Source organism: Podarcis tiliguerta (assembly GCF_965153285.1).
Source record: "Podarcis tiliguerta genome assembly, chromosome: 8".
Lineage (NCBI taxonomy): Eukaryota > Metazoa > Chordata > Lepidosauria > Squamata > Lacertidae > Podarcis > Podarcis tiliguerta.
The window spans coordinates 61,128,842-61,142,208 of record NC_139541.1 but is presented as its reverse complement, the minus strand read 5'-3'; the positions used below and the strand labels follow the sequence as shown (position 1 = coordinate 61,142,208).

Sequence of the window (13,367 nt, the reverse complement as noted above, 5' to 3'; positions counted from 1 at the left end):
TGAGGCCTCATAGCAACCTTTTCAGGCACCAACTGATATATTGGCATTTATTACCAACCCCGAAAATTGGCAGGCAATATTAAGCCTCTGTTTTGGATGTCCTAAGATAAAAACTAGAAGTCTGGTCTTCTTCCTTTTGACCAGGGTATTCCATTGTGCTTGCTGTACTGCAGGCTGCAGGCCCCAACTCAAGCCACTGCCGGCACATAACAAGCCAGAGTTTCTGGTTTGTTGTGGTTTACTGTGAACAAGTGCACAAGTGCCTTTCACTCCTGAATCACTCTTAAAATGCTTGGCAAAAATATGTTGGGGTTCAAACCTCCACTCAGCCATGAAACGCTCTAGATGGCCTTGGGCTGGCCACTCTCAGTCCACTCTCCCTCCCAGGGTGGTTGTGAAGATGAAATGGAAAAGGGGAGAGCCATGCACACATTTTGATCTCCTTGGAGCAAATGTAGGATATAAATGCAACAAGGTTTTTTTAAATAAAAAAATGAATAGAACTGGGGAGGGGAGAGGGTCCTGAGGTTCAGAGGAGTGCCAACATTCATCAATAGAATGTGAACAGAAAGACACAGTACAGGATTCTTGTTAAAGGCTACTGAATTATATAACATAGAACATCTAAGTTCAGCATCCAGCATGACCTTCCATTCTCTGAATTAGATGGGTACAGATGCTTTATAAATGCACAGGCTCTTAGGAGAAGTGAGGAAAGGATTGTGGTTTGCTAATGATCAGATTCAAAGAAACAGAGAAGCAACTTGCGTCCTCACTCTAGTCTAGAACACAAAAGTGATGCCTGTAGATAACTTTTGGCCAGTTAATGATGTGTCCTGTTTGTCCTTGGCCGAGGCGCGGGGGATGAAAAACGATAGAGGATAAATGTCAGCTCAGATGGGAATCAACTGAGAAATATCCAGCTACTTCAGTGCCTCGATAGAGGAAAACAGGTTTGCTGTGACTGATCACAGAGCAATAACAACAACCCACAAAAAGGCCACAACAAAAAAGTGTGCTGGTTAAAACTAATATTCAGCCAGGCAGCTGTCACTTCAAAAGAAAAAGAATAGCAGGTCATTGCATTCTAGGATATGGTAATAAAAAACACACAACTTTGCTAGAACTGCAGAAGGCAGGGTGGGGGAAGAGATAAAATACATTTTCTCCTGCAAAATGTGCAAAGCAATTCCGAGTAATGTGGCACATGACAGCTAGCTGGGATGGATTTGGAATGCAAATTTAGAGCAACTCTGAAATCGATCACAGAAAAGGACCCCTTTGAGGTTTTGAAATTGTATGAGCCTAAGAAATGAGGCATGGACTCAGAGTCCCCCAACCGTCTTCTTTCATCTGCAATGGTGCCCGTTAATACTTTCATCCAATTACCTTGTCCTGCATTCAACACAAACATACCAGCTCTCATTGCTTTAAATTAATTTGAACTTGTTTTCCTATAGTCTTTAACCAATGACTTGAAAACAAAAAATTACCCACAGCAGTATGAGATGGCATGGAAAAATGGGTGGTTCAGTGGTAGGCTGGTTGGCTCAAGGGACTGCTAATGAGACGCGCGGCCTCCTATCTAGGTCACCCTTGCATTCGTCTCTCCAATGGCATGGCAGAACTACACTTGGACAAGCACTGCGTAATGGAACAACAGCACAAGAGGCTTTCGTTTTGATTCATAAAACCAGCCTTTTGTCAAGGTTTGGAGCATGTAAACAAGGTTTTACTCTCCCAGTCATCTACAGAACCACAAGGAAGATGCTAAAAATGAGCGTGAAGATCAGAAAGAAGTCAACCGGCAAGAGGCATAAAATGGAATTTCACGAACTGAAAGGAAACCCAATACATTTTGAGCTCTAACAGACCTGCACAACTTGAGATTCATCAAGTCAAATGCAGCCCCAAAAGCCATAGACTGAGTCCTTCCAGATGTCTTTGAAACTCTGTGTTTTTGTAGTCTCAGAAAGGCAGCCCAACTAGTTTAACTGAGGCCCAAGCAAAGTGCAAGTTGGCCCTGCTGACCTTAAGTTGAACAGCCTTGTGCCTGGGTAGCCCTTCATCAGGAGGCTATTTGAAAAGGAAATATTCTTTAAAATGCAGGGATTTTTTTTTTAAATGCCCTTTTTTTATTCTAGTGATTCCCCCCCCCCCCGGTGCTAGCTGCACCCTAGCAAAATACATTACTAAGAATAATTATGAAGCAGCCAGCAGATTTTGAACTAAGGGGCATCCTGCTTGGTAGCCCCTTGCCAACTCTGTGTAAAACAGATAGCACACTGATAGGGTGAATGTGGAACACTAACTGAAGCAGTCACTGGGAAGTGCTGCAAGAAATGGGATTTAATATTCCAGAACACAGGAACCAAGGAGGTTGGAGCTTCTCCACTATCCCACAAAAAAGAACTGTGGTGCCCAACTAGGACATCATAGAGCAATTAATGACATTCTTCAAACTGCACACTGAGCTGTGGAATTCACACCCCAAAGATATAGCAATAGCCACCAACTTAGGCAATTTAAATAAGGAATAGAAGATAAGGCTCTCAACAGCTACTAGTCATGATGACTATATGCTACCTTTAGGATCAGAACCACCATGCCTCAGAATAGAAGTTGTTGGGGAAACACCAGTGGCTGTTGTTCTTTTGTCCTGCTTGTGAGCTTCCCATAGGCATCTGGCTGGCTATTGTGGAAAAGAGGGTGCTGGACAAACTAGGCCTCTGGGTCTGACCTTCTCCTTTCATTTTATACCACTGTTTCTCCAGGGATGTGTCAGGGTGACACACATTGTTCTCTCCTCCTATTGTATCCTCAAAAACAATTCAATGAGGCAGGTTAAGCTACTCCAAAACAATTGTTTTCACTCCCGTGCAAAATTATGCAGATGTGGTTGATTAAAACTCCCATAATTAACTAGCTAAGCCTTCTTTGTATCAGGAAATAATAGTTCTAATGACATTCCCTAATAAAAAGATAGAAAGAAACCGAGGACATTTTGGGAAGCACTTTCACCTTCTTGACAAGGACACAAGCTGGGCCTAAGAAGTCTGTGACTTTCCAAGAACGTTTTATCTTACTATCTTTAGGTCAGCGCAGCACATGGTCCACTGCACACAGTGGAACATTGCTGGAGGGGGGAGAGGGGGAGAAAACAGGCAGCAGATCTCCACACAGAATTCAAGAAACCTCACATCATTAGGCTTCACATGTCAACATTCATGCTGCTGAAGCCCTTCCAATGTGCCAGTTGTCACAGATTCAGTGCAAGAGGAACTTGCCAGGACTGGCAAAAATGTGCAGGTTTGGGAGGCAGCAACAAGCCACAACAGCATTGGCCCAATTCAAGAATGAAACTTAGCCATGAAGACGGCAAACCATGTGTTGTGTATATTTGTGTATTCTGGTTTTTGCATGTGCAGCATTAACACACTGACACAGAGGGCATCTGGATTTTGGATTCCTGCTATGCCAACAATACACACACAGGGGTCAGCAACCCGATTAAAGTGTGATGCCAGAAACATGCCAGTTATCTTTTTCATAATCAGTATCACTTTTAGCTCCCGCTTCTGACAAGCCAATTTTAGATGCTCAATGCAAATTGTAATGAAGTTGGAGCTAGGAAGAGAATTGATCTAGTAAAGAATACGATCTAGCATAAGAAGCAGCTTATTAGACTCTAATATGGAGTTATAAATAGGACTGTAGATTCCATATTATAAAACATTCAAACAATGGGCCAAATTCTGTACCAAGGACAGCAGAGTCCTAACTTATGATGAATAAAGCAAATGCACACACAGTTCTGGGTCATATGTTAGAAACATAGGCAGCTGCCTTTTAACAAGTCTGACCATGGGCCCATCTGGCTCAGTATTGTAAACACTGACTGGCAGCAGCCCTCCAGGGTTTCAGGCAGGAGCTTTCCCAGCCCTACCTTGAGACACCAGAGATTGAACCTGGGACCTTCTGTATGCAAGACAATTGCTCTACCACTTAGCTATGGTCCTTCTTCAAATTATTAGGCTGAAACTGCCTGTTAGTATTCCTCAAGCCCTGCCACTTTCAAGAGTATCACTGCAGCCTTAAGGGCTAGCAGATTGCTGTTTCAAAAATAAGCACACATTCCATTTCAAGAGAAATCTCAGGAGGTTGAATTCCTCATCAGACACTCGGTTTTTACACCTGTGTCCTACTGCAGTCTTTGAAACCAGCCAAGGGTTCCTCCTCTTCATGTCAGCTTCCAAGAGGAAACCATATTTGCCATTGGCAACATCTTTGCCCATCATGGAACTCACTCTCAGGAGAGTTAACAAACCCCAAGCCTGAACACATCTTTCTGGATGCACTGTATGAACTACTTATTTAGTTCATGTTGGCTTCCAGTGTGGGAATTAACCTCCGGTTTCAACAGCATCTCAACTAGAAGCGAACTCTATTAATGGAGGGATCACCCACTGAAATTCTTATCCATCTCAAGCTTTCAGTAACATTAAAGCACCAAAGCCAAATTTGTAAGTAAGTAAGCAAGCAAATGGGGGAGGAGGACTGCTGCACCATCTTGGCCAGAAGAGATCCAGCTGTTCCAACCCCACGCCACTCTTAGAGATGCCATAGGAGACCTGCTTGATTGGACTGGAGAAGGAAGGTTGGTGCTTTCAGGTTCTGAAGAGAGATTGTATGGTAAACCTGGTGGATTCCTACCCTGGGGGCATTAGGAGAGGTACCCTCCCTCCTGGCATCTAGAAAGGGATAAAAGCCCACGTGAGAGCTGAGGATTGGATTGTTCAACAAAATGGACCTGCCCATCTTCTTGATAGAATCAGCTCCTTGATAGGTCCACTAGAAATAAAATAGCATGTTTTAGAAAGCCACTACGCCTCTAGGTTTTTATAGCATTTACATCTTGTATTTTTACAACTGTTGCTAGAATTATTATTATTTTTATAGTTATAATATATTATTAATAGATTCTGAGATCTTACCAAAATGAACTATTAGAGTTATTGGAAATTGGGCTTTTTAACTGAGTTGTTAAGAAACTGTGTGACATATTGATACTGATTAGTCTTTTTGGCTGTGTATTCTTGCTTTTATTACCAAAATTTTTATTGCTCTGTTTTGATTTGTTCTGAGCTGCCTTGGGCACAATTCCGGGGAAAGGAGGCATACAAGCATATTGATTAGTAATCAGCTACACAAAGGTATAGAACAAAAACTGTGCCCTGGGCCTAACACTGTTATGAGAATCTGTTTTTATTTACCATCTGAATTCAAGCACGAATTAAGACAGGGAAACAAGTCACAAGATGGATCCTTTCGGCTACCAACATGGTGCACACAAAGTAATACCAGGACGAGGGGGGAGGGGAGAAAGAAGAGGAAAATCTCTAGCATCTAAAAACAGCACTGGAGTTCAGATTGTGACATATCAGACCTTAACTGATAAATTTTGTTGATGCACCCTTAGAACAGAATTCAGCTCCTTTCCCCATAACTATATAAAATGCTGCCAGGCTAAAGGGATTTAAAACGTTTTGTCAGAATAATAAGTAGATATGACAGACACAGGGAGCAGGCAGAATAATAAGTCTGTTGTATAATGGCAGTCATTGTGGTGACAGGTGCGCTTGAAATGCCTAGCCAGATAATAAATGTCCTTCTCTCTAGCACCTTTGAAGGAAAAAAGGATCACGGTGCACTTTCCAATGTTAATTTGCTCAGGTTACTGCAGAACCAGCAGCGGGATGAAAGAAAGGAGGGGGGGGGCAGTGAACAGGCATTAAGCTGGGCTTACCTTGGCAAGGGGTTGTGTTAAAATGGTACAATGGGGAGAGGCAAGGAAGAGTGCAAAGGTATGCAGATGAGAGAGAGAGGCTGTCTGGATTTGTTCTAGGCAACTGCATCTTCAACCTAACCTAACCTGATTCACACCACCACCTGCCGACTTAGGAATGAAGCAAGGGTTGGGGCAATGAGAGGCCAATGCTAAAAAAATCAATAGTATGAGAGCTCCCCTTGTCGCTCAGGCTTCAGGGCCAAGCTACAGTTCTGTAGATGGCTAGGTCCAACAAACCACATCATAGGTACATAGGAAGCTAAAAAGTTAAAGTAAAGGACCCCTGACAGTTAAGTCCAGTCGCAGACGACTCTGGGGTTGCAGCGCTCATCTTGCTTTACTGGCCGAGGGAGCCGACGTTTGTCCGCGGACAGTTTTTCTGGGTCATGTGGCCAGCATGACTAAGCCGCTTCTGGCGAAACCAAAGCAGCGCACGGAAACCTTACACCAAAGTCAGACGATCGGTACATCTGGCTGCTGTGATTGGCAGCAGCTCTCCAGTGTTTCAGACAAGGTGCCTTTTCCCAGCCCTGTGTTGAGACACTGGGGATTGAACCTGGGACCGTCTGCATGCAGAGCATGTGCTCTACTGCTTTCAAGAGTTTTTGTGTATGATCTGACTGGCAACTCTAAGAACAAAAGAACAGCCTGCTGGATCAGGTTGATGGCTCATCTAGTCCAGCACCCTGTACTCACAATGGCCAACCAGATGCCTGTGGGAAACCAGCAAACAGAACATAAGCACAAGAGCACTTTCCCCCTCCTGTGGTTTCCAGCAACTGGTATTTGGAAGCTGCCTCTAACTGTGGGGGTAGGGCATAGCCACCACGGCTAGTAGCCATTGATAGCCACTTTATTTTATCTGTTCTAAATCTTCCAACAATCAGTTACTGGGTGTCTACAGTTCCCTCCTAGAGCAGGCATGTCCAGATTCAACCATTCTTCAGTATCACTGGCAGTGTGGAGATATGCTTGAGGGAGGGGCTGCTCATTCACCCCCTAGTTCCTCCTCAAGTTCACAATCTGGCCAGTGCTGAATAAGGAAAGTATTGCCGTAAGTGAGCATCCTATGCACAACTGAAAAGCACATGTTACACCCTTAAGGAACTTGAAGATTTCGCAGCCGCACACACACAGTTGAAAATAGCCTTGGTGTGGTATCCTCCCTCCCACGCAGAAGCAGCTGCAAATAAGGCTTTTGCTCAATTTTGACACCTCCAGGAAGGAAAGTACCGGGGCTGCCTACGCTTCCCATCTGTGACTCAAAATTTTTAAGCCTTTGTATCAAAGGGGAGATTGGGGAGCAGAATCTCCTGAATTCTTAAATGCATTGAGTGTTGTTGGGAGTAAAGTTACTCGGCAAGGGGATCCGCTGACTTTGTTCTGTGGGGAGCGGAGGATGAGAAGAGCACTAACTAGCACAAGCCCTTCTGCTCCAGGACATTTTCTCAGGAGCTCTCATAAATGCAGTACAAGCCTCTCCTAAGTAGCTCCAATAGCTTGAGCATGATAAACACATTAAAATATTCTCCGACTCTTGTTCCCTTTTTGGTGTCATGTTCCTTTAGGAGTTTGGGTAAAGCTTAGCAGATTGGAAAATAGTTGCAAGATGCAGAAAGGCAAGGAGCACAGATAAAGAAAGCCAGACTCAATCACGGGGCACTTCCAGATGGTGGTTTCCCAAGTATACAACTGCGTGCAAGTGCAGCACCCCAGGGGAAAGGAAGGGGCTGCTCCTGCCCCAGTGCTCCCAAGCCGCATGAAGGAACCCACTGGGGGTGGGGCTATCTCACCCTTTATACACCCAACTGATCACTGCAATCCGCAGGCGAGGGCCTCCTGCAAACACCATTTTATTGGGAGATCCATTCCATGCAATAATTGGAATTTGGCCTTTAGTGTGATGGCAACAACTTCCTGGAATCCCCTTCCAAGCTAAATATTATACAGGTACTTCCTCTCTTATCTTTTCAGTGCCTACAAAACACCTTCCTCTTTCAACAAGCCTTTCCTGTAGAGTTCTTTCCCAGTCTGCACCTCTATTCGAATTGCTTTTAGATGCTTTTCAGATTGTTTGTGTGTTTGCTGCTCTCAGATCCTTTGGAAGGATGCAATGATTCGTCCATTAACTCACAAACTCTGGCAACAGGGAAGAACCCACAGTTAAAAGAGTGGGATTATTAACAGGAGCCTCCTAACTGAAATAACCATTTCCACACGAAGAGTAACATAGGAGCAGAGACCAAGGCTTTAGATTCTGCGGTGACTTCAGCAAAAGTCCAGAGGCAACTAAGCCATTTTTAGAAGCAGAGTGGTGGGAGGGCAGAGGTTCGTTCCACTTCTTCTCCCAGAGGCAGCCTTGAGCAGGTGGGTCAATAAAGAGAAATTATCGAGTGCATTGTATATAGTTGCTCCAGTGCAAAACTCCCCATTTGCATGAAGCTGTAAAAGGGCCGGTCTTGACATGAGTCTTGAGGAGATGTACCAGCAGGACTAGTGTAATGAGGGGGAGGAATGGCAAGTGGCTGTAGAACTGAATCCTGGGGGAGGGCCCAGAAGTTCAGGAGGCACTGCTCTAGATGTTGAGGAGGAGCCATGTGGGCTGTCAAAGAAAAGTCTTGCCTCAAGCCCTGTCAGCAGAGAAGCCACCTGATGCAACTCTGCTGCCCCCTCCCATCATCAAAGTGCTTCCTGTCCCCAGGAAGGCACCTGAGGCTAGATCAGACAGTGAGCTGACCACTCCAACTCTGCCTCTGTCTCCAAGGATGTGGCCAACCTAGCCCATTCACAGGAGTGCCTTTTTGCTTTCTCAGTCCCAAAGCTTGGATTGCCAACCGAGCAAATGATTGTGCCCGCACTGCTATTCAGAAGGAGAGCTCAGGACATGTGTCAAGTGTTGGAATGTCTTAGCTTATGCTTCACCATGTAACTTAGTGCTCAGATATAACAGCTGGCTTGCATCTATGTTTTGGTCATGCAGTGAATTCTGGATTAAAGCCTTTGGCAACCATTGATCAGAGAGTCCAAGTACTGCGCCCTCAAACAGGAGCCAGGACGGGTCTATGTGGTAGTGGCGATGGTGGAGAGGCAACAGCCAGATGTCCTCATCTGATCCTTTACACAAGTGATGGAAAAGGAATGAGAGAGACTAAATGCCAAGAGTGCCCAGACCTGATGGGCTGAAATCCAGGTTACAGATGGTGGCCGTCACAATTCCTAACAACCCTCCTGGCAGCCTCAAGGGTCCTCCATGCTAAAGCAGTCCAAGCAAACGCAGCAAATGTCAACCCCCCAAACCAGCAGCCTACACTGTGCCTCAACAATTTTGTTTAAATCAGAACAACAATAATGCTTTTCCAGCTTTACGTAGAGCTGGCTAGAGATTATTATACTGTATAGAAATTAACAATTTTTTTAAAAAAAATCAATTTGTCAAATCAAAAGGTGATGGCATTGGGGAGTTGAGTGACAAATGAGGCAGCTTAGCTTCAGAAAAGCACGAGGGGAGAGGGAAAGAGAAGAAAGAGACCGACGAAGAGAACACCAGCTGCCTAAGCAGCATAAGCATTTGAGTTACCCAAAACACTATAATCGGCTAAAGAGAAAATTATACAAACCAGGAAGCACACAAAGCAAAGCCTTTAATATTGATTCATGTTTTCAATATTTCATGAGAGGCATCTTCCTCTGAATAGAACTGACGTGAGAGGAAATGCTTGGCCAGTTCAGAGAGCTACAGATTCAGATTGGGAGTAAAGCCACAGAACCTCCACCTCTCCTTCACAGAAGCTTGGAAGCAGGGCCCAAGACAGGAAAGGGCAACCTTTCCGGTTCCACAGGGCAAATCCTTATCAGGATCAGCTTTACAGGCCAAAGTTGACCTGTGACTTGTCTTGCCCATCAGTCAAGAGTGCTTTATGTGGGGTTTCTGCTTGGGACGTTGTTGGCCGCCTGTTCCAAGCACAGATCATTGTTTCTTCCCTCCCTAGCACTGATGGCTGCAGTTTGCTGATGTTGTTCGAGAAAGGTATTTTATTATCCCCGCCCTGCCAGTTGATGGGGATAGAAGAATCAAGGATGCTTAGTACTGGGTTCAGGTGCATGAAAGTGCTCTCTGGCACACCCAGCCCCAGTGCTAAGCAGAATTGCTGCCTCTTATTGGCTGATGTGAAGGGACAGCAATCCTGCTTGGTCCTGGAGCATCAGAGAGCAACTTGGTGTCTCGGACCAAGCAGGATCATTCTCATTTCAATTCAGCCGAATGATTGAAACCTGTACAGTTTTTGTCCTAATGTTCTGCTGCTTGTTCTCTGCCCTCAGAAGGAAATCCTGAGGGGCTTTCAGCTCAACCAGGGCCCATGATCTTGACTGTAAAGTAATCTCCCCATTACTTGGCTCAGTAGGGATCTGCCTGTGTGGTGAGGTCATTAAATGACCATTTTGCAATCACTGCACCTTGTGTAATCTTCATTCCACTATGTAAAAAGGGCAGTTAACTTGGTCATAACTCTGGACTGCATCTAAAAGAGTGAATTTACAGGGGGAAACCTGGTCTGACAATTCATGTTGCAGGGGAATGGTTTCATGTGAGCTTTTTCAGAACAGAACTAATTTCAACTGCTTTTACATACCTACCTTTTGCAATTTTAAAAAGCGATGATACTAGCATGTACAGCCCTAAGGCACATCTCCTTTCAGGAACTTTGCCTGTTTCCCCACCCCCATCCCCTTCCAATCTCCCTCTACTTTTCTTCCTCTTCAGACATATATACCTGTTCAGCCTCCAGCACAGATTTATGTCCCTCCGCCCTTCCCAAATTCCTTAGGATTCTTAAAACCTTCTCTCCCCGGTTGTCAGGGAGAAGCTTCATGGCTGTTGTATGGGCCAGATAATCAGTATTCTACATAGCCCAGATTCTGCTGGAAACAGAAAGGACTGTTGCTCCCGGCCTTGATTCAGTTTCGAAATGTGTACATCTGTCCTACAAGGGGAAAGTGTGGCTCCACCGTGGGCTTAGTCAGTCCTTAATGTATGTATGTCTGCCTCTAATCTAATTTTCTCTTTCCTAAACATTTAACAGTTGAAACTGTTCCAGCAAATTGTTCAGCTCACCAAACATGTTCCCGATGTGCCCATTCTTAGTGAGAGGTCTCAGTTCATTTTTCCCCATTGCATATTGCTTGTAGTTGTCCCAAGCAAACTTCATCATCTGCAAGAAAAAGAGAAAGACATTTAATGGTTATCTGGATATTAGACTGCTGCATCCATAGCCCTTATGAATTGCCACACTGAAAGACAGATTAGAAGGCAGACAGAAAAGGCAAGGTGACTGGTATTGATGTAAGAAGGCAGGAATTTCTGTTCTAATCTACTTGTCATAATCAGTGCCATTTCCATTCAGCTGCAGTTCAGTTTCTGCCACATACTATGTTATACATCTCACTGCCCAGTATTTAATGTAATTTGCATAACATTAATTTCAAAGTGCTGGCGTGCTCTGGTCCATGGCGTCATGAAGAGTCAGACACGACTGAACAACAACAACAATTTCAAAGTTAGGGAATCATCTTTTAAAAAAAAGTCATTAATTGCATATAGTTTTTAAATCTGCAAACAACACTGTGAATGAATCCTATTCACTTGACTGATTTCTGTTCCTGACCATAGGATTTCTCTGGCATCCCTAATCACATTTGTACAAGGCTGAGGCATAGCCTAAGGAGAGCCCTGCTGAACTGGATCAAAGCTGCATCTTACCAAGCATCATATCTCCCACAGTGGCCAACTAGATGCCTCTGGAAATCTTATAAGATGGACATGAAGGCTGAGGAACTAAGGCAAATAGTGCTGACATGAGACACAGTTCCAGGCCTTACTGATAAATTTAAAATGAACACATCCAGATGGCTGGGCTGGCACAAAAGACTTTGCCACCTGAGTTGCTGCTGTCTCTGCCACCCACTTCTTCTGTGTCACTTGCTGCTCTAACCCCTTAATTTTTATAATTTTGCCAGTTGATTAGTAATGGCTATGCTAACTCTCTGCTTCCCTTTCCACACCATCCTTGCCTTGTTCTGAGAAAAGGCCAAAGGGGTACAGTGGTACCTCAGGCTACAAACACCTCGGGTTATAGACTCTACTAACCCGGAAGTAGTACCTTGGGTTAAGAACTTTACCTCAGGATGAGAACAGAAATCGCGCGGCAGCGGCGGCAGCAGTGGGAGACCCCATTAGCTAGTGGTACCTCAGGTTAAGAACGGTTTCAGGTTAAGAACGGACCTCTGGAACAAATTAAGTTTGTAAGCAGAGGTACCACTGTAATTTCTCAAAGTGAGGCATTGTGGTCAAACTTTGCTATATCGTTTGAGTTCGCCTTATGCCCAATCCTGAGGGAAATGTGCCATGTGCACAGAGGTTTTTCCAAATCTAAAAGTCCATAATTTTTTTTAAAAAATGAACTGGGTGATACAAGCACAGCTCAAACATGTGTTAGCTTGCAATGTCATCAATCTGGAGGTAAATTTGGAGCCACGAAAGATGTGGGAACATTGGTTCTGAAGCTGTGGTTGGAGATAAAATAGAAATATAGAAAGCCGCCTTACACCAATTCAGACCCTTGGGTCTACCAAGCTCAGTTATTAACTACACTGACTGGTAGCAGCTCTTCAGGGGTTCAGACTGTTGGTTCAAAATATATGTAAAGGAAGGAGAATTCCCTTGTTGCCAAGATCCAGGTTTGGGGCAAGTGCTTTTTGTTGACAAAGCGTCAGCATTGATTTAAAATCACAAAAATATGCAGCAAAGTAAAGTAGAAATATAGACTTTCCGACCTTTAAAATATGCCCTCCAAGTTCCTTCCAAAGTTTTCCACTTGCTCTGGCACAGAGAAAGATCACACATTTGTTAAGTTAAAAATGGTTTACTTACAAACTCTCCAAAGGTCAGAATCACAAGCTTCAGAAAGTTGCACAGGGAGTAAAACTTGACTTAGTTATAAAGTGGTGAAAGTTCCTAAATTATTGGTATAGGAAGTCAAAGAGTGGCTTGGGGGAGCCATGCAGTCTGAGCTAGAGCAACCAGCTCAAGCCTCTTGAGCTTCTCAGATAGGCTAAGAACAAATGCTTGATTGCCCATTTCTTCCCAAGGTGAGGGGAAGTGGACATAAGTAAACCTGGTAGGACAGCTTACTCTATGGTATTAACCCCTTAATGCATTAATTAGACTTAATCATGTTGTTTATATGAGGCTGGCTATGCAACACAGACAAGGGTGTCTCCCAGCCCTACCAGGAGATGCCAGGGATTGAACCTGTGACCTTCTGCTTGCAAAGCAGATGCTCTTCCACTGAACTATGGCCCTTCTCCAACAGATGGTTAGAGATGACAACAGATGGTTGGAGTAGAAGATGGAAGAACGATGGCTGCCCAAGCTATGTCTACCCAAGCTAATTTCTCTTCTGTTGAACAAGATTTTGTATTGTTTCAAAACCCTGTATAACTAGAGGAGACAAAAGGGTGG

General features: G+C 44.3%; 1 protein-coding gene across 2 annotated transcripts in view; it reads right to left on the bottom strand.

Annotated features, from left to right (window-relative positions):
* MAN1C1 (mannosidase alpha class 1C member 1) overlaps positions 1-13,367 on the bottom strand; it is a 127,539-nt gene that overhangs the window by 67,465 nt on the left and 46,707 nt on the right. For both annotated transcript variants that reach the window (XM_083455244.1, XM_083455243.1), the window contains exon 2: positions 10,962-11,058. In XM_083455244.1, the coding sequence (XP_083311370.1) occupies positions 10,962-11,058 (97 nt within the window). The remainder of the gene's footprint in view (positions 1-10,961; positions 11,059-13,367) is intronic.